This window comes from Anomalospiza imberbis, chromosome 10 (assembly GCF_031753505.1).
Source record: "Anomalospiza imberbis isolate Cuckoo-Finch-1a 21T00152 chromosome 10, ASM3175350v1, whole genome shotgun sequence".
Lineage (NCBI taxonomy): Eukaryota > Metazoa > Chordata > Aves > Passeriformes > Viduidae > Anomalospiza > Anomalospiza imberbis.
The window spans coordinates 19,590,596-19,610,971 of NC_089690.1; the positions used below are offsets into that span (position 1 = coordinate 19,590,596).

A 20,376-nucleotide genomic window follows, 5' to 3' on the forward strand; every position below is an offset into this window, starting at 1 on the left:
TAAGACAAACAACACTAGTTCCCAATTGAATTTACCAGCCATCATTGATTTCAGTCTTTTGTGGCACATTTACATGTGTAAGATTTTGTGTTTTCCTTCAGGGGCTCCGCAGAAGTTGCATCCTGAACAAAACACCCATGTTTTTGCCTCTTGCCCTCAGGTATGCTCTTGTGCATACACATGACAAATGGAGTGACAACTGTTCAAATACCTTTGAAAGGACTGGTCAGTCTCTTGAATGGTTTTTTTAAGCCATGGAATATCAAAACTTGGAAAGATAAGAAATGGGAGAACATTCCCAATTCATGTATAAACTTCATATTCAGAAGACACCTTCATTCAGCCAAGCTTCAAATCCTCTGAGTGCAATAATGTTATTTAAGCTGTAAAGAGCTGGCTGCTAAGGAAAACAAATTGGGAGTGAAAGGACTGTTCACAGCTTTCCAGGAAATGCAAGCCATCTTTATCACAAAGGTGCAAAGAAAAATGAAGGCATGAAGGCACCTTAGAGCTTTTCATGATGGCTATTCTTAAATGGATTTAAAAAAAACAGTTTTTTTGGGTTTTTTTTGGTTTTTTTTTTTTTTTTTTTTTTTTTTTGCTCCAACAATCTGTGCACTAGAATTAGTGCAGCCTCATGGTATCAAATGTCTACCAAAAAAAAAAAAAAACAAATCACAGTAAAGGGGAGAAACATGGTCCTGTTTCATGACTGATGAATGTTTCCACACTGACCTTAATACCCTAACCATTAATATTAGCCATGCAAAAAATCCACCTTTGTCTCTCAAATACAGGAAATGTAAAACAAACTTCCTCCAGAAACATTCTGAACTTCAATCTTAAATTTTAGCAAGGAAACACAAATGTTAGATTTTAACAATGCCTTCACTATTCCATATGTGTTTATTTGAAAATAATTCCAGTGGATAACTTAACCTACGCTTCTAGTTATGCCTTGCAAAGAAAGTAACATTAAACCATCAAATCAGTGTTCTGAGGCAATCTTGTTAATGCTATTAAAGAAAGAGATTTAAGTGTGAGAGGTTGTTGGCAACCAGACAGCATTTCTGACTGAGTCCCTGGACAGACAGCTCCTCATTACAAGCAGCCACGTCCATGTCAGGGCTCCAAGCAGGGGAGAGTAGCCTGCATTGAAAGGAGCCTCTATTTTTCTACAGTTCACATGTCAATACCAGGAGTGCAGCTCTTCATAGTGAGACCCAGAAATGTGGTTTTTGAAGTACTTTGTTAAGCCCAGGTATCTTCAAAGTTCAAATGAAGAACCATTTAGTCTGCTCGCAGAGATTTAGTCACACCATCTTTTACAGCCCCCACATTTGCAGAGCTATGTGGAGAGGCAAAAAGACATAGGTGCAGCAGACTCATGCCCTTGTTTCTTAGTAACAAAATGTGTTTGTAAAAGCCCAGTTAGAATATAGGGCATAATTCAGGTCTGAAATATCAGGCTGCCAACCTTTTAAAGCAAGCCAAGAGGAGAGATAAACCTGAATTCTTACCTTAAGTTTTTTAACCAGCAGTTAAGACACAAACACAGCTTTAAGTTCAGCTCCATACTATCACTAGGCAGTAGTTACATGTTCAATATTTCAAGTGTAGAGACAATTTTAAGCTTAATTTATCCCTTGCGCTTGATGGTGACATTGTAGGCAAAAGACAGGACTACTGGCTGCTTCAGGAAATCCAAGAACACGTTAGCCTTACTAATAGCTATTTCTCTTTCTAAAGTTTTATTCTCTAACTCAGCAGTAAAATTTCCAATATATACTAAAACAACACTAAATGCTAAACTGAACACTTAACAAAGGACTAGTACACTTTTTTTTTTTTTTGGCATTATATACAGACCTAGTTCTTATTTTCCTCAATTTTGGGGCAAGATTTTCCAATGTACTTTAGTTGCTTCATGGTACTTAAGAAACACAAGGAACAATGCCCAAAAATTCAACTCTAGTTGAATCACAGCACCTGAAAGTGCAGTGAATCAAAATGAATTTGAAAAGCCTTTCAAACAAAGCAGCAACTAAAAATCTTTATATGAGAGTACAGCCTAAGGCCTCTTAGCTCTTCAAATTGATCTTTTTCAAGAGCTATTTACGCAATGACTCAAAATCATATCAGAAATTCCAGTCAAGAAAAACTTATTCCTATACCTTAAGGCTGACTTGGTAACCAAAACCATAAACGTCTATCGATCAATCACTAGTTTTGAGACCAAAACAGGTTTGTATATGTTTCTGACAAAATAGACTTGGCCTTGTAAATTTAAAGGGCAATCACTGTATGAATGCAAGAACTGGAATAAGAGAAAGAGGGGGTTTTTAGACATTTATAATTTTAAAACATGGTTAAAAATTAAAAGGAAAAAAAAAACTTTGAAGCAGCCAGTGAATCTACATCTGTGATCACATTCTTCCAGCAGTTATTAAAGCCAGTGTAAAGATCCTAGCAGGGAATACACAGAGACAAGCCACAGGAAGGATCAACTAAACAAATTACAACAGTCCTCTGAAGATACTTCTCTATTTTTAGCAGGACATATGACTACACTATTACCCAACACCAGAATAAGTACAAAGAAGTAGTTTAAACCATGCCAATTTGAGTTAAACTCATTGTTTGAAGCAAAAATGTGATTTAAACCATTTTGATAGTTCTGTGGCTACTACTAAGAGGAGAATTCAAACACAGCTCCGATGAAAGCTGGAACTAGGACAATACAGCTGTCAGCTTGGGCTATCTCAAAATTAGCAACTTTTTTGCAGATTCACATAAGTCTTTGAACAGGCTATCAATGATAGCTGCTAAAACTAACTCATAAGGGAAGTTCAGTTCGTTTCTACTATGCTGAAAACTCAAATAAGTAGTATTATTTTCCATGACAGAAGTGAGATGAATTTTCAAAACCTCTCTCAGAACATCCAAAAAAGTTCAAGACCTGAATGAACTTCTGAACTTTGAGGTCTAACATTTCCTTTTAAGCTAAAGCATGCAGGCTGGTACTCACAGAACACTCCACTCCTGAGTATCATGCTGCATCATAAGGAAGCTGGCCTGATGTTGCCTCAACTAGATAACAAAGCAGCAGTGTCTGATCAACAACTGTGACCAAACACTGGGGAAAAGAAAACTGTATTCTTCAAAATTTGCCTCTTGGCCTTGCTCTAAATAGAAAACATCTGATGACAAATCAAGCCTTGGGCTCATTGCTAAATTTTAGTACAAGAGAACAGCTGTTTGAGAGCAGAGTTCTACACAGCTGTGAAGAAGGCTCAGAACAGAGGTCATGGTTGCTCCCAACAATAACTGTACTGAAAGTCTGGGATGTTGAAAAGGGCAACAGAGCCATTGTAAGAGCGACCGGCACTTTTTTTTATTGAAGACAAGTTGTCCACCTCAGCTCCAAAGAAGTCCTGTACTTTATTTGCTTTCCTATTAAGCTTAGCATGGAGCAAAGGACACTCCAACGGGGGGACCTTATCACCCTCTAGAACCACCAGAAAGAAAGTTTAGATGGGCATTATGAGCAATTTCTTCACTGAAAGGGTTGTCAAGCATTAGCACAGATGCCCAGGGAGGTGGTGGAGGCCCCATCCCTGGAGAGATTTAAAAGCCATGTAGATGTAGCACTTAAGGACACGGTTTAGTGGTGGCCTTGGCAGTGCTGGGTCAACGGTTGGGCTCAAACACCTTGAAGGTCTTTTCCAAACTTAACAATTTTATTATTCTATGAAGATGTAATAGTAGAAGGGCCTAATCCTCTCCTGGTACTCCAGAAGCCTCCTGCAGCCAAAAGATAGCCAAACCCAGGATCCCATACCAGGTACAACTGAATCTTTTTCAAAAAGAAGGAAAAAAACTATAGTATGTTTTAGTTCTACTACTGAAATACCAAGCTCTGCTTTGTATTTCTCCTGCAATTTCAGCAATGCAATGCTGGAAAGCAAGTGAACAGACTTGCCCTGTCAAGCCTGGGAAAGGGAGAGTGAAACCAAACAGGTGCCTGAAACGTATTAAGACAAGATATCCTGTAATTAACTACAAAATGTGTAGAGCATCATATTTTGAGATTTTCCAAGGATGCTTCTTAGCATAGCAAATACATCTGCAAAACTAGAAAGAGGTCAATGACCAGAGTGGTTTAGTGTCTGTGTCACTCTGTAGCATTAGGTATTCTGTCTAATGGGGGTGATTTCAGCCTCCTCATTGCCACAGTCACAAAGAAACAGTACTATTAAAAATACCCCTTATTTTACCAGGTACATACACACCTGGAGCACAACACAGACAAGTGCACGCCTAGAAAGTATTGTTCCCTTAAATATGTTAGGGTACTGAAGACGCTAAAAGGAAAACAAAAGGCACAATTTTATGCTAATCATCTTGTGACCAAGAGCCACATGTGACCAGAACAGTATTTTATCACCAAAACTACATGAACTGATTTTTCCCTGAACGCGGCACCTCCCTCTCCTCATGGCCTTTTCCCTCTCTCTGTAACCACAGCTGCATGTTTGCCCAGCTCTGCTCTCACCTGGACTGTGAGGACGCCACCTCTCCCCATCCCTCCGTGACCCAGCCAGTCGCCAGCCTCCATCCTCATCTTCCCCATTCTGCTCCTCCCTGAAGATGCGCCAGTTCTCGCTCTCAGAGCGTATAAATTCGTGTTTCCTCCCCGCGGTCACTGTCCCACCTTCCTCAAAGTTTGGTCTCACTGCAAAGAAAACACAGGCCAGTGAACATGTGTCCTGTCTTTAGAAACACAGAAATACAAAAGGGTTGAAATCTTGCTCTCTTGGAGGAAAAAAATGCACCAGAAGTGATTATAGGAACCTAGGAGAGGAACAGAAACTCAAGAAGGAAACATGAGAGAGATTTAAGAAATCCAGGTCCCTATGTACCTTGGGATGGAAAGACGAAAAAAAAATAAATCTAGAAGGAAGCAAAGCATATAAGCAATTAGAACATGGATAGGAAAGGCAAAGGAGGAAAAGGCAGTTTAAGAGATGTAGGGAAATGTAACAGAAAGAAGTCAAAAGTGTGCAGAGAAAAAGAATAAACTGCTTTATCATGAAGTGTCTCAAGCTAAATGGGAGCACAGTGTAAACATTATATAAACCAAACACACTTCCTACTTCTGTAATAAAAAGAAGGTGAGATCTATTTATTTAATCCAATATACAGCAGTCTAACTATTAGGAAACACTGAAAATTTAAAGTAGCATTGAGGAATAAATGAGAAAAAAACTTAGCAATGTTAACATTATGCTGTGAATCCATCTTCTGCAGAGCCAAGGTCAGTGTATGAAGGGCTAGAAGCAATTATGTCTGAGCTGAAGGATAAGTCTACTAGAAGTTTAGGAGACAGGATAGTCTTTTAGTTCCCAATGAACATTATGTTATATTTAAAACTAAACATTAAATCCTCAAGTACTTATGAAGAGCAACCTCGTCAGAAAAGGATGATACAAATATTTTTATGAAAAGACTCCACATTATACACCAAGATTTCCAAGTCATACACCAATATGCCAAGGTTTAACACAGATGCTGCTTTCACTGTTGACTTGCCCTGACAAGACAGCCCATCACTGAAGTAAGTTTCTTCAGCTGTGTAGCACCAGAATTGTCAGAGGAACCACAGTGATGTCATTTCTTTACTGGTACCATTACCCAGTGTTAACTTGAAATTGTGGTGTTATCTATAAAAAGAAAAGTTTTCAAGTACTAAAGAAAGGTATACTGAATCTTCCTTCTTAAAGAGTCCTAAAAATCAAAACTTTAAGATGTTATTTGGTGAAGTCTGTTTGGCATGCCTGCTTTCTTAGACAGGAAAAACTAAAGAAAGTATGATCATGTACTAAGACTCCTGAGGTAGAAAGAGACATTTTAAAGTATTTAGTTTAGGATGCATAGGAGAATGCTTTCTTAGCATCAGGCAATTTTTTCAGTCCATGAAAAAGATGAGGAAACAAAGAAGAGCTGAAATTCTGTGGCATATCAGAACTTTGTTGAGAACATGAAAAATCTTCCTGCTACAGATACTGCACTCTGGAGACAGGAAGCACACACTGGCTCTCTACTTTGTGTGCACCTTGGAAAGAAACTGACATCCCTTCTCCACCATCTCAAAACACTGGAGGGAAAAACCCTTTATCTTTCTCCAGATCTAAATTTTTAAAAATAATTTTTCCCTTATGCTGCTCCTATATGAAGAGCTAAAGCACACTGGCTAATCTGAAGTCCAACACCACTACCTAATTTAAAGTCAAGCACCAGTACCAACAGGCAATGTCAGCTATGAAGCCAAGTATAACCCAGTTACACCTTTACTTCACTGAAGGGGACATCTGGCTGAAGACCACTTCTGTATTTGATGGGGTTTGAGAAACAAAAAAATCTGCAGACAGTGTATTTTGGGGAGTCTCTGGTAATACTCCAAATAAAACAAAATTGCTGGAGGCACTCAACTCCCTTCATTTGGTATGAGTGATGCTGGCAACTTTTTATCTGGAGTGGATAAATCTTTGCAAAAGAAGGTCAGCCACATTCTGTATTTCCTGTGCTTCATGGAAAAGACAGGAAAGGAACAAGCCAGACAGAAAAATCTAAGTCTGGGAATTTTTTTTATAGTTTTGGTATCTAAAAAATATAATGCAGACTACAGTAGCAAAAAGTGCAGGGAAACCTCTCACCATTGCTCCTTGGATGGGCTTCCCATAGCAGAAAGGGAAAAGGCAAAGCTACAGAGCTGAGTCAGCTGGAAGTAAAACACAGAGAGGTGCACACGAGAGAGCTGCAACCCAACAGACCAGGGAGCCTAAGTCCCAGACAACAAGAGAAGTGCCTCACTCTTTCTGAATTTATTTTTAAAATGCTACAGAGAGATCCAATTTTTTTTTCATTTTGCAGCACAAGACATTTGTTTTTTTCTTACTAAAACAGTTACCAAAAGAAAAAAGTTATTCGAATCACTATTTTGAGACATGAGAAGCAATATTTTTACAATTTACCTATTATTTTCATGAAGACTCACAGCTATTACTTGACACTCATTCAGTAACATTAATTTGAGATATTTTAGACTCTACCAATAAAGGAAAAAAGGGGATGTTCTTCCCTTCTACTGTAAGTTCAGTTGATTCTGAAGACTGCTCTTTAACACAGATAAGCTCTCAGCTCACAGGTCCTGTTCCACTCTTCCAAAAACATTTAGGAGGAAAGGTCACTTAAAGAATATTGTGCAGTCTGCTTTGCCACTGTATTTCCAGGTTTTAGCCCCACTGCACATCTACTCATGCTACAGGCAAATCAGGACAACTCAGGTTCTGTAGCATTACAAATGTAGAAATGAAAAAATCAAATATAAGGGATCAGTATTACAGCTGAGCATGGGATCACCTGTGGTTCCAAAACCTTTCCAAACACAGCAGCACTCCAGTGTCACATCAAAGACTGTGCTGATGCCACATTTAGTGGAATTAAGAGGAAAAAAATGCAGTGTCTCATGACATACTTCAGTTTTCTGGTTTACTTCAGTTTTCTAGGACATCACAGCAAGCATCAAAGAACAAGGTATGTGTCCAAACAGGTCTGGCATTAGATGAGCCTGAAGATTAGACAGGCCAGCCAAGAAACTGGTTCTTTACAAACGCAAACCAGTCACAGGTTAAGGACCAGAAAAATCAAGTTACCCAAGTGACAGAAAGACTCTGACAAACCGAATATGGGAATATTCCTACAGATTACATCTAAATTCATAACTTATAAAGTGCCAGTATATTCTTGGCAAACTGTTTCTAGATTTGAGAACAATCACTTCAGCTGAAATGACTTAGATCACAGAGTCAGGACTTGGCAATGTTTTAAGGATGAAAGAAACTAAAATGCAATCTATGGTTTTGCCTTGGACTAATTGACTGGACTTCCTGAAGAGAAGGAGCAGTAAAAGGGCACCTCTGTTCAGGCCTGTCACAAAGCCAGCAATGGTGTTTACAGAAAACTTCAGACAGAGCCGAGTGGTATCCAGCCAGAAAAGCCTACAGCTGTGCAACACTGATTTGAAGGGATACTGACTGCGGAGAACAAGCCTGGATTCGGGGATGTGGCCCCATGGCAACACATTTATGAAGAGGACTTACTAACAGAATGGCAAATAACTTCTGTTCTCCAGGCTGTCAGCCCACGTTTCCTATGCCATCCTCACTGTCTGGAAAGAATAAACAGGAAAGTGATGACTGACAGCACTGCTGTTTCCTCTACAGAGGGGCAAGAACCAGGAGAGTCTATTGAGTACTTTGACTTGCTATCTTCTCTCTGCTGCCTGCTACGTAATTCCTCAAGAGGAAGATAAAAATAAAAACCTTTGCAGTCAGTGTTTTTAAAGGAACTGAAATAACTTTGCCTAAATGTGTAATTGCTTAGTTTATTTTACAGAAGAATAAAATAAATGAATAAACATCCTTAAGATGATGCTTCTAAAGAAAGACTACCTTCTCATTTGAACACTATGGACATGCTAGGAACACCACAGGAATACAAATACCATGAAGTGACTCCCAGTGACAGATAAGAAGTTCTGGATCCCATTTCTAGCTTCAAATTTTCAATCTCTCTGCATAAAATCTCAATCTCAACAGCAGGTCTCAAAAACATACTATCAAATATAACCCCATATTTTTTCACTAAATTGGCCATTATCTACTGTTGCCAGTGTGAGCCAATAGATTCAAAGGAATTAACAAGAGTTCAATTCCATAACACACCTGAAACACACACACTGTACCTAATTTCACCTACTATACAACTGTGTAAAGATTTCCAATTCATTCAGTTGAATTAGATTAGAAAACCAGTGACCACACAGCAAATACTTTCTACAGCTCAAAAGATGTATTCTAAGAAAATACTGTTTGAAACCAAAATCCTACTTGTGACTAAGTGAGGCTGTCTGCAGTGGAGGGAAGGGTGAAGGGCAAGTCACACTGTCCTACAGCCTTGTCACACTGCTGGGAGTCCCCTGGCACTACATTATTTGCCCTGGTTTTCAAAGTCACACTATGCCCATCAACTTTCGGTGCTGTGCCTGTACATGTATTAAAATGTTCCATACTAATGAAGCAAAAAATTAATGTTTTGCAATTTAGGGTTGGGGGAAGGTTAAAGAAGAAAAAATAGGGAGGATTTTGTTTCCTAAGCAGGAAAGTCTACATTAATGATTTTCCCAGCAGGCCTTCAGTAGTTTTACTGCAAACAACCACAGCCTTTGTTTCTCAGATCCTCTTACATCTGACGTTCAGTCAAAGCCCTCACATCAGCAGCTCACCAAGGGATAAAAAAAAAAAGTGAACCAGTACTGTGCTCAGAACTGTCCTTAGAGCTGGTCCAGCAGGGAAACCCACTGACCACTCTGTACAGCTGCTCACTCAGACATACCTTCAGCAACTCCTCTCATGTCATGAGTGAAAGAGCGAACAGCTTAAGCGAAAGTGGTTTCATCTGCCGCGTGGAATCAGCAAGCCGCCTAATCTGCCTTGTTTCATTCCTAGGCTTTAGCAAAATACTGTGATTAATTCCATGTTTCCACAAAGGAGCAATGTGGAGATGGAAATGGCCAGGTCTACATCTTCAGAGCAGCATTAGCCTGCAATTCAGCAACACCCTCCTGAGACCACATGCTGCATCCACCTTTCCATTCACATTCCAGATTTTGGGACCTAACAGGAAAGGAAGAAGTGGAGCAGGAAAGGGACACAAGAGTGTCTCTCTTCACCCAGATGAACAGTAGTTCACACTGGTCAGAGAAAAGGTATCAGTGAACAGTGTGGTTTTTCAGCAGCAATATGGGAACTTTTCCACTCAGCTTTTCCAAGGGAATTTTGGCCTTTTCAACTTTCATGCAAAACTTTAGGTTATACAAACCTAAAAAATTATCTTGATTAAGGAGGTGAGGAGGAAGGCACCCCTTTCTCCAAGTAAGTGTTTGAGGATTTCTCCTTGGCTGCTAAGAGTTTGTGTTGGGTAAAGAAATGCTCCTAACAAACCAGCATTCTTTTCCACATGATCAGAGCCAACCAGCCCCCCTACAGGCAAAATGACCAATCAAATCAGCTTCAGATGGAAACCAATCCCCCCAGCATATAAACACAGGAATGAGACATACAAACCCATTTTTAAAGGTTTTGGGGTTTTTTTTAATCGCTACCAACCACCTTGTGGGAAGTTTCTTGCTAGTGCTGGGACCAGTACATCAGCCCAGAGCAGTCCCTCTCCTGGAGCCCAGGTTATCCCCTCCTCCTGCACAAAGACTCTCTGAAGACTGGTAAGTACATAAAACCATCGTATTTTTTCTTCCTTTTTTCTTATTGTACAATTTGAATTATTCTGTCACTCTTTAATCAAAGAAATCAAAGTTCTTTTCAGGGCAGAGACTTTTCTTTCTAAAGCTTCTTAAATTAAGTATCACCTTAAACAAAATGGTTGCTGATTTCTCCCCCTCAAAAAGAAGAAAATGCTCTCTTCATGTGACCACAGTCCTAAGAGCACACAGGACAAATCCAAAGTCTTTATGCAGTATTTTTTCAGGAAGTTTTTGAGATAAGTGCTGGAAAGGCTCTGCAGACAGGGAGCATTTGCAAGCTCCAGCTACAGCAGGCGGGTGTCATGAAATTGGCCAAGAATTATGAAAAAGTCATTCTCACCTTGCTGCACTCATAACTCAGCATTCAGTTCCATCACAAATTACAAGAAACAAGCTTCACATCTTCAAATTTGCTTTTACCATCTCCAATTATATCTCAGACATCAACAGTTTTCAATCAATGCATTCATCCCTGTGCTTATGGACACAGAGCGAGCTGGCACCGCTGCCCAGCACACCACATACAGACATGGAGTGAACTCCACCATCCTGCAAAACTCAGCCATTCTAGGCAAGCCATGGGAAAGCCTGTATCACACAGGGCAGGACTGCTCTCCAAAAACAGCAAGTTCCACAAAAAAGGGTGACAGCAAACTTCTATTACTGCAGCTTTACATCAAATAAAACCCTCCCTAGTAACTATCAAATTACTCCTCTGTTTTTAATATTTAATTCTGCATTTAAGTTTCCTTACAAGGATTTAATATATACAGGAATATTTTAAAGCCTTTACCAAGACTTTGTTTAAATGTTGCTTTTCTGCTACTCTACAAGTGGCCAGACTAGTTGGTCCACTCAGGTGCTACTTCAAAATCAAGAATTAATGTTCATATGAATCCTCAGAGTACTTATGTGAAAACACACTATGTATAAAATGGAGCATTATTTAGCTTCCCAAAAATCAAGTATATAAGCGGCCTTGTTTTCTGTACTATAAAAGAAGACATACTCTCCTATTTTTCCACCTCTTTCTTTAAAGTGCATTCGGTAATACACTGTCACAGAAAGTCAAAAGTACGAGCTCTCACATCCTTATCCTTTATGGCACTTGCTTTGAAAAAAGTAAATTGAGGTCAACAAATTCAAGTTTCCATTTTAACAAGACCTACTTATAAATGTAACAAGTTCTGAAAGTTTATCTTAATTCTGCACACTGCTCAGGAGTAACAGTTTTGTAACAAACTACTTCCATTCAACTCAATGAGGCATTAGCTACAAAACCAAAAGAACAAATATGTTTGAATGTTAACTGTTCTACTCACAACAGAAGCATAAGTTTTCAACCAATGCAGCTTCTCAAGCTGAATTACTTCCTACATTTCTAAGACTGTCCCCTAATGTAAGTTATATGATCCAGTAATTTCATCCATACGGAAAAAACCTTCATTTCCTAATAATAATCCCTGAGCATCTCCAGGGGCGGCCATTCAGTCTTAAAAAACAATACACAATAATCTAAAAATAAAACCACACAAAATAACCATTTTAAAAGCATGAAAAATGCCTTTAAAAATTATATTCTTAGTTCTTGTTCCAAAGTGCAGAGCCAGCAACAGACCTGCGCAATCCCAGCTCAGAGCAGACAAGGTTTAAATCTGAAGCTTGTATATGATCATGCAAACCCAGGCCAAATAAAGAAGGAATGTACACATCGCCACAGGGGCATGCCACCACACGGATTCTAGTAAATCTTGGAATGATGCTGCAGTTATAAGCAGTTTTTGCAGTCACTCCCAGAAAATAGCAAGTCCTCAAGACCACTTTCCTGTCAGAATGAAGCAGCACGGCATAAACTATTTCAAATCCCTTCCAAGGTCAATTAGAACAGACTTTACTCAGACTAGAAGCTGGGCAAGTAGGGCAACACTGCAGAAGTCTCCCCTGAACACAACTCCTCACTCGGGCTCCTCAGAAGATTGCAGATGCATTTGTATATCAAGCTGAGAACAGGCTGGAAGTGTCACTTTGAATGCCTTCAACTGAGAAGGCAAATGGAAATGAACACAGTGCTGCCAATGAGTTTCCCTGCAACCCTACCAAAGTCCTATGAAAACACTAAGCAAGAGGAAAAGAGGAAATCAACGTGGTGACATGGAACAGGAATGCAATAAAGGCTGTTAAAACACAAGGAAGAAGACCTCAATCAAAAAGGCAAAGCACGGGAGAGCCACATGCTGGATCATGAATTTCAGAAATGCAAGCAACATCCCAAAGCTGTAAGGCAAGTTTTTATCACACATAAATCATTAGCCAGGCAGGTCAGTTTAAAACCTGTCCCACTGCTAGAAGGAATCTGAGATTTTTTAAAAAAAATTAGCACTCGCCCTATCTTGTTTGTCTTAGAGGAGTGTATAAAAGAAAGAAGCCAGGATAAGGGACAAGATGATAAAAAGACTGAAAACCAAAAAAAGCTAAGAACTGACTGACACACTGGTGATGGTGATAATTTAGCTTTCAAGGGAAGGTAAACAGCAAGGATTACACACAGCAAATGTGTGATAACGGACTGGTCAGCATGCCAAAAGAGGTTCAGAAAAGTGATTTCTGACAGTTCCTGTCTTTCTTGTCAGGGGCTATCAGCTGAGAAATGGAGAGACAAGAAACACTCCAAAGCTTCATCAACAGTTGCGTAAGTCAGGAACCAGGAAAAGTAAAACCCACCGAATAATGTAACAAAGGCTGTTGAGAGAGATCATTGGACAAACCTGGATAAGAAACATTGCATGTATGTTATAGCAGAGACAAGCATTCTCCAACAAACATTGAATTTTTCTTCTCAAGTTGAAGTTAAATATCTTTCCCAAAACATGCACTGAAACAGGGATTAATGTGGGGTCATCAAGGACCATGCCAGGCAGGGGATTCAATCAGGTGGTCCCAGTTGTACTTTGTAACTTCATTGATTTATCACCAACATGGAAAGAGGGTATTTGTTTGGTTTTTTTGTTTTTTTACTGTGGGCAAGGAAAGGAGTAGACAGAAGACATTAACACTTTTTAAATTCAAAGCCACATCTGCTCTTAAGCTGCCTCTGCTTTTAAGAATACAGAGGACCAATCCTCCAACCCAGGTAAGCTATTTCCCACGGTTGCTCTTTTGCTTCTTACTCACACCCAACTGCACTGCTCTCAGTGTCTATTTCTTATCTGTTTTTCTCACTCCAAGAAGCTAAAACTTGAGGCTCTTAATCCATCAATAGTGCTTGAAAAAAGGGGTTTTGGAACTCAAGCTTACACATTTCCAATGCTATCCCTACCACTGAAATAGAAAAGTAACATTTTCAACAGTCCTAGACTAGCAAAATCAGGGCACTGTACCAGTGCATAACGTGGTTAACCTCAGAAGGCAAATTCACCTGCTTGGTAGTCTCAAAGAGCAGAGACACAGGACTGATCTGAAATGTGCTGCTGGGGGCTAATGTAGGTTCTCTTTCTCAAGTGCCTTCAAAATCTGTCAGCAATCAATCCTCACCCATTGAAAAAATCCCAAAGAACCTGACTGATTTTTTTCAGAGTTTAAGACAACACTAAGTGATTAATCACCACCTTAAGAAGCTCCTTAATCAACAAATCTGAGATCCTACAATGCTGACAGCATTTGCTCTAACTCTGTAGTGTTCAAACACACTTCCTTAGCACTCATGTGAAGACCTGAAGAAAAAATGTACCGTCTTAAGAATGCTTTCCCTTTTTTCTTAATGTACGTAACACCACAGAAAAGGCTTCTGTCACCGAGCAGTCAGCATCAGAATCATTTTCACAACATCTATTTGCTCTGTAGACCCATATTGCTTAGAGTCTACAAAGCAGATCTTGCCCTCAAAGTACCACAAGAATTTACAGAAAAACACAAGCTTTGGCTTTTGGTTGTGTTTCGTTGTTTTGGGTTTTTTTGTTGGTTTGCTGGTTTGTTTTGAATGCATGATGCACTCAGAGGCATTTTGCTCTGTAAGTGTTCTCTATTCAACAAGGGAGTGTTTCTTTTGAGTACTGCTTACTCTGATAAAACCAAGGCACTGTTCAGAGCTCATTTTGAGCATGGTCCCCATCATCCTTTCCATCCAGAGATGCTCATTTTCCAGCTCCTTCAAGGCCTCCAGAAGGGCTCATCTAAATCTTAACACAAGGACTGTGCTCTACAGACAAGCCACTAATCATTGGATTACTGAAATACATATAATTACATTCCAGTTACTGTACAGCAAGAGTGAGAACTGCCATTCAGGGAGCCATGCAGCAGACTGAAGAGCCAAGCCAGTGAAGGTGGGGGGTCATGCTATAAAGTGAATGGACTACAACCAAAATCCCCCAAGAAAAGTAGCCTGGTACCATACGCCAGGAGAACCTCACTAAGTCCACTGCAGTCTCTGACACAGCGAATGATTTTAAAATATTCCTCCTGGGAGATGTGAATGAGAAAATTGAAAATAAGGGGAAAACCACCAAATTCCACTCAGGCCATCATCTACTTTATCTCCCTCTGACTACAGCATGGATAGAAGTAACAGCTGGATGTTTTGAGAAAATAAAAAAAAAAATTAGCAAAATAGTCACTGGGATGACAATCCTCGTATCTCAGCAGGCATTAAACATAAGTAAAAGCAAAAGAGAATCTTCTGTAGTTACTAAAATCTGGTTGAAGTTTAAGCAAACAGTCATGTAAATTGCTGGTTTACGGGATCAAAGATCACAGGAAAAATTTTCACCTACCATAAATTTATTCTGAATTTCAGGATCCTTACTTCTAATGTATTTCAAGAGAAAACTAAGATGGCACTGTTGAAAGGGAAAAATCCAATTCCTCTATGAAAAAATGTAATAGAGTGAAACAGCCATCATTCAAAGAAAAGTCAAAATTGATAGCAAACCAAAACTAAGTACACCACATATAATTATCATTTGCAGAATTTACAGGTATTTTTTAATTCTCTGTTGTTCTACAAACAAGCCTCCTCACAACTTTCTTTGAACAGGTTGTACACATCATGAAGTCTCTATTTTACACAAACCTGTACTTAATTTTAATCTGCCCCATGTTAACTTTAAACATACAGTATTTATAAGACATATGGATTTGAGTGACCACTGCCTTTTCAAAAGACATTCACCAGCTCTGGCGAATTCCACAAATTCCACAAGTTTTGAGGTTTAAAAGCAAACAAAGGAGCCTAATATGCCAAATACCTATAGATATCCACTTTGCTTCCAATATCTGCAATTCCACCTTAATTCCCATATGCCTGCTGTCCTATTTTATTTGGTCACTAATAATAATTGCACTGCTCAGGCAGACTAGACTGCAAATTATGTCACAGTGTATTTTCTGAATTGCTCTCCTGCCCTCTTTTTACCTGATCCTTACATAAACAGCCTCAGACTCCCAAAAGCAGCTCTGCCCTGAATACTGTAATTCTGTTTAACTGGACATGGTGGGTGCAGACAGCAGACAATTCTTGAACTACAAGAGTCAGAAAGGGCTAGTAGCTATAGTACTGCAGTCTCCTAAAATGCATAAATATTTTACAGAAATAACATAACACACATTCTTTCCTTAGTACTATACTATTGTTAACAGTATTCATAATAGTACTGGTAAATTACTATACTCTGCTCAAAACAAGTTACAAAATCTAATATAATCAGCAAAATTCAGTTTCTTTTCACACACAATATGCCTAATCCCATCCCACTCACTCCCAAAGAATTAAAGCATGTGACTCCAATGTAAATTTAGGAAGGCAAAGTATGAAATTTATATTTAAACAGCTAAGCAGGGAGAATGTGAGAAGTAGTCAGATTTTTAAATCTAATCTTTTTTAGCAAAGTATTACCACAAACAGTGGTAAATTCCTCTCCAGGCTCCTGACTTAATCTTCTCTGGATTGCAATGTATAAGCCCTCCTTTGTTGGCTGCAGTATTTCTACCCCTGCTGATGTGTCAGAAGCTGTGAACATTAGGCAAAATACAAATATGTGGCATTGTATCATTTTTTTTCCTTTCTTCTCCTTTCTAGAGGATGACAACAGACACAATAGACAGCAATAACACCAAATCCAGCGCTCCCCTCCTGACTCAGAGATACCTGAGGCTGGTGACCAAGGATGGACACAGCACGTTCCAGATGGCTGGTGCCCAAGGCAGAGGTGTGGCATACCTCCGAGACGTGTGGGGGATACTCATGGACATGCGCTGGAGATGGATGATGCTCGTCTTCTCAGCTTCCTTTGTCATTCACTGGCTGGTCTTTGCAGTGCTCTGGTATCTGCTGGCTGAGATGAATGGGGACCTGGAGCTGGACCACGATGCTCCACCTGACAACCACACTATATGTGTCAAGTACATCACCAGTTTTACAGCTGCCTTCTCCTTCTCGCTGGAGACACAACTCACGATTGGCTACGGCACCATGTTCCCAAGTGGGGATTGTCCCAGTGCCATCGCTCTGCTGGCAATCCAAATGGTCCTGGGGCTCATGCTAGAAGCCTTCCTCACAGGTAAACCTTCCTACTCCATCTTTACACACAACAGGCATAACAACTGGATTTAAGAACAGAGCTAGAAATAAATACAGTTCATTTTGATATATGAAAGAACAATTAAGGTTGCCACTACAAGGACGACAAGATTTCACCTATGCAGTACTAAAAGTTAAGCACCTTTAATTACCAAAAGACAAATTAGGTGTTATCAATACCTGGACTTAAGAATTTCACTATTAATTGGAATATACTTGTTATGGATCACTGCATATCACTCTCAATCATTTATTTCTTATACCATTCTCTCTCTCAGCTATCACCATATAAGTACAATATTTAAAGTCAATTTAACTTTTAAGGCATACTTTCATCTAGCTGAGCTATCTCCATTGATCTTTAACTCAATGTTTATGCATTCCTCAGTACCCAATGCAATGAAAGCTTTTACAGTGTCACAGCTATTTTGAGGTATGTTATTTAAAATATTCTTCATGTTTAAAGTTATTCAAAATACTTTGGAAATATACAGGTTAGTTTACTGTGTACTGTATACTGTTCTACAGTATAACATACCAAGAGCAGCTCCTATTAGCAATAACAGTTAAGCTGGGGCAAGCTAACAGCCTCCTTACAGCTACAGTTAACTTACAAATATTAATAAGTGAACATAATTTAGAAAAATAAGTATTTTGGGAAAGCTATACTTTTTTGAACAAAAGCAGGTTAGTATGATGCCAACCAAACATGGTCTTTTCAGCCTCAGTCTGCTTCTGCTCCCTTGAAACCTGTAGGGAACCAGCCCAGGCCCCATGCTCACACTGAGTTTGCTCTTTCCCATGCTCCAGGTGCTTTTGTGGCCAAGATTGCACGCCCAAAGAACCGGGCACTCTCCATCCGCTTCTCGCGCTCTGCCGTGGTCACACACACTGAGGGCAAGCCTCACCTCATGTTCCAGGTGGCCAACACTCGCTCCAGCCCCCTGACCAGCGTGCAGATCTCTGCTATACTTTACCAAGAACAAGAGAGCGGGCAGCTGCACCAAACTAGCATTGACTTTCACCTGGACAGCGTCACTGCGGACGAGTGTCCTTTTTTCATTTTCCCACTGACCTACTACCACTCCATCACTGCATCCAGCCCACTGGCTGCTCTCCTTCAAAGAGAAGCTCCTCACCACTTTGAGCTGGTTGTCTTCCTGTCAGCTGTGCAGGAGGGCACAGGAGAAACGTGTCAGAGGAGAACATCCTACCTCCCGTCAGAGATCCTGGTGTACCACCGCTTTGCCTCCCTGCTAGCCCGCAATGCCAAAGGTGAATATCAGACCAAGATGGAGAATTTTGACAAGACTATTCCTGAGCTCCCAGCTGCAGCTGACTCAAAGAGTCCAAAAAGGACTGACAAGGAGATCCGCATCAATGGACAGCATACCGACAGCTTCCAGCTCTCGGAGACTGGCCTCACAGAGTAGAGATAACAGACCTTGAACTTTGTGCTTTTTTAATTATTATTACATTAAACTTGTGGGTTCCATTTAAAAAACTTACTTCCTCGCCTGCCCTGCCATCTTCTAGTGATCTCTCTCTTGTAGTCCCGTGCTTTTGATTACAATGTGATATACAGAGTCAAGAGAATGTGTGTGCCCACTGAGGAAAGGCTGCATTAACCACCCAGGATGAAGGCAGGTGCCTGAATCACAGTACTAATTCCTGGGAAATTAGAAGAACTATCTGCTGAATTCACCAGACTATGATTAAAGCCACACTGACCCTGAAAGGAGAGATCTTCAAAACTCCCAAAGCTGATCAAAGTCATAATTAACCAGCTTGTGACAAAATGGACAACAAAACAAAAACAGAAAACCATATGGGGTCATTCAGTGAATACATGAGTTCTGGAACAAGTATCCCTGTTCATCCAAAAGCCTAGCTTTTCTATTCTCTCTTCTAACTCTTTGGGAATGCAGACTTACATCATTCTTCAGACGGATGAAAGTCCTGCCAATCTCTGATAGCAGTGAACAGCACTCCGGCTGTGCTTATTAAGCAAAATTGTAAACCCTAAGTGCAGTTCTTCATTCTGCCAAATAAGAGAGCATCTCACTCCCTGACAGGTCTATGAAGACACTATCAAAAAATCTGGGTGTATATGACAAACACGGCAATGGAAATTTTTTTTATTTGAAAACACTGAATAAATTATTTAGCAGTGGAGAAAAAAAAGAATATTTTTAATGAATGAATGTTGGGTTTTTTTAAAGGCCCATACATTCCAAATTTTTTCACCTTTGCGCTGCTTATCTCAAGTATATCTGACCCAGAAGGATGCCCTATATATATATGAGAAGTAGAACTGCATCCATTGATATTTTATGCTTTTTAACATCAATCTTTGCCTGTACACACCGCACAAAAAATATTTAGAGATACCTGAATCAATTTTGAAATAAAAAATTAAAACAAACTATACATGAGACTTCTGTATTTAAGTGCCTCATAAACCTACTGCAATTAAGACGCCCCTCTGAAGTTCCTAAATAATTTAAGACGCTAAAGGAAAAACACAATTATGGATAACTACTTCCAAGCTCTCAACAAAAGCAGTGCCTATTAGGTACTCATACCTGAACAATCAAGTAAAATTAAAATAAAGTTACCTTTCAAAGGTGAAAAACTTTTCCCAGAAACCCAGATGGCGTAAATAGCAACTGTCATTGACAACAGCATAAGACATTACCAAATACACTTCCTCTTAACTTCACCCAAGTGGTCAGCAGCAGGAAAAATGGTCTCAAGCTCTCTGATGAGATAGCTTAAACTGAATTCTTCTCAGGTCACAAAACTGGTCACTGAAGTGTGTTCATAACCCAAACAGGATCAGCAAAAAAGCTGCTTTGGTTTAGGGTCTGGGGAGTAACCCCACAGGAGCATTCCACACACAGTCGGGGAAGGAGGCAGAAGGGCCACATTTTTGTTCCAACTGAGCTCTCATTCCAAAACAGTTCAAGTGTTGCCTTCCCCCATTGCAGACCTCAGACAGATTAGATTTATCACAGACACTGCCAAAATCTTTTTCAAACTTAATTCTATGGACAAGCTTTCGTGACTATTGTGCAGCTTGGAGAGCAGCACACTACCAAGTTACACTGCCTTCATCCCTCTTCACAACAGTTTTTTTTAGTTATTGACTCATACACAGTTTAAAGAACCCTTTTCCACCCTTGTGTCAACACCAATAATTTTTAATTATTTCTTGAATTTTTTCCACATTCTCTATCAATACAAGACATTGGTAAGAGTCCTACACATTAAAAACCAGTGCAAGAGCAGTAAAACAGACTCCCGTGCAAAGGCTGAAGCAGGGCAGCATTCTCTGTGAGGTATTGAGTATTGTTTGACAGCATTCTGGGTGAGGCATTATTTCTCCCATGTATCACATGGGACTATAATCTCATTATTT

General features: G+C 39.7%; 2 protein-coding genes across 17 annotated transcripts in view; one reads left to right on the forward strand and one right to left on the reverse strand.

Annotated features, from left to right (window-relative positions):
* GIGYF2 (GRB10 interacting GYF protein 2) overlaps positions 1-20,376 on the reverse strand; it is a 75,375-nt gene that overhangs the window by 21,780 nt on the left and 33,219 nt on the right. For all 16 annotated transcript variants that reach the window (XM_068201054.1, XM_068201050.1, XM_068201048.1 and 13 more), the window contains one exon: positions 4,556-4,735. In XM_068201054.1, coding sequence (XP_068057155.1) covers positions 4,556-4,735 — 180 coding nt within the window. The remainder of the gene's footprint in view (positions 1-4,555; positions 4,736-20,376) is intronic.
* On the forward strand, positions 10,126-18,487 carry KCNJ13 (potassium inwardly rectifying channel subfamily J member 13). Its single transcript, XM_068201073.1, has 3 exons — positions 10,126-10,342; positions 16,455-16,935; positions 17,766-18,487. The coding sequence occupies exons 2-3, from the start codon at positions 16,458-16,460 to the stop codon at positions 18,386-18,388; spliced, it is 1,101 nt and encodes a 366-aa protein (XP_068057174.1). The 5' UTR covers positions 10,126-10,342; positions 16,455-16,457; the 3' UTR covers positions 18,389-18,487.

What these genes read in the sequence shown, in the direction of transcription:
- KCNJ13 (XM_068201073.1), top strand. Translation starts at nt 16,458, where the DNA reads ATGACAACAGACACAATAGACAGCAATAACACCAAATCCAGCGCTCCC. An exon ending in GCTAGAAGCCTTCCTCACAG is followed by an intron (nt 16,936 to 17,765) that starts GTAAACCTTCCT and finishes CCCATGCTCCAG; the next exon opens with GTGCTTTTGTGGCCAAGATT.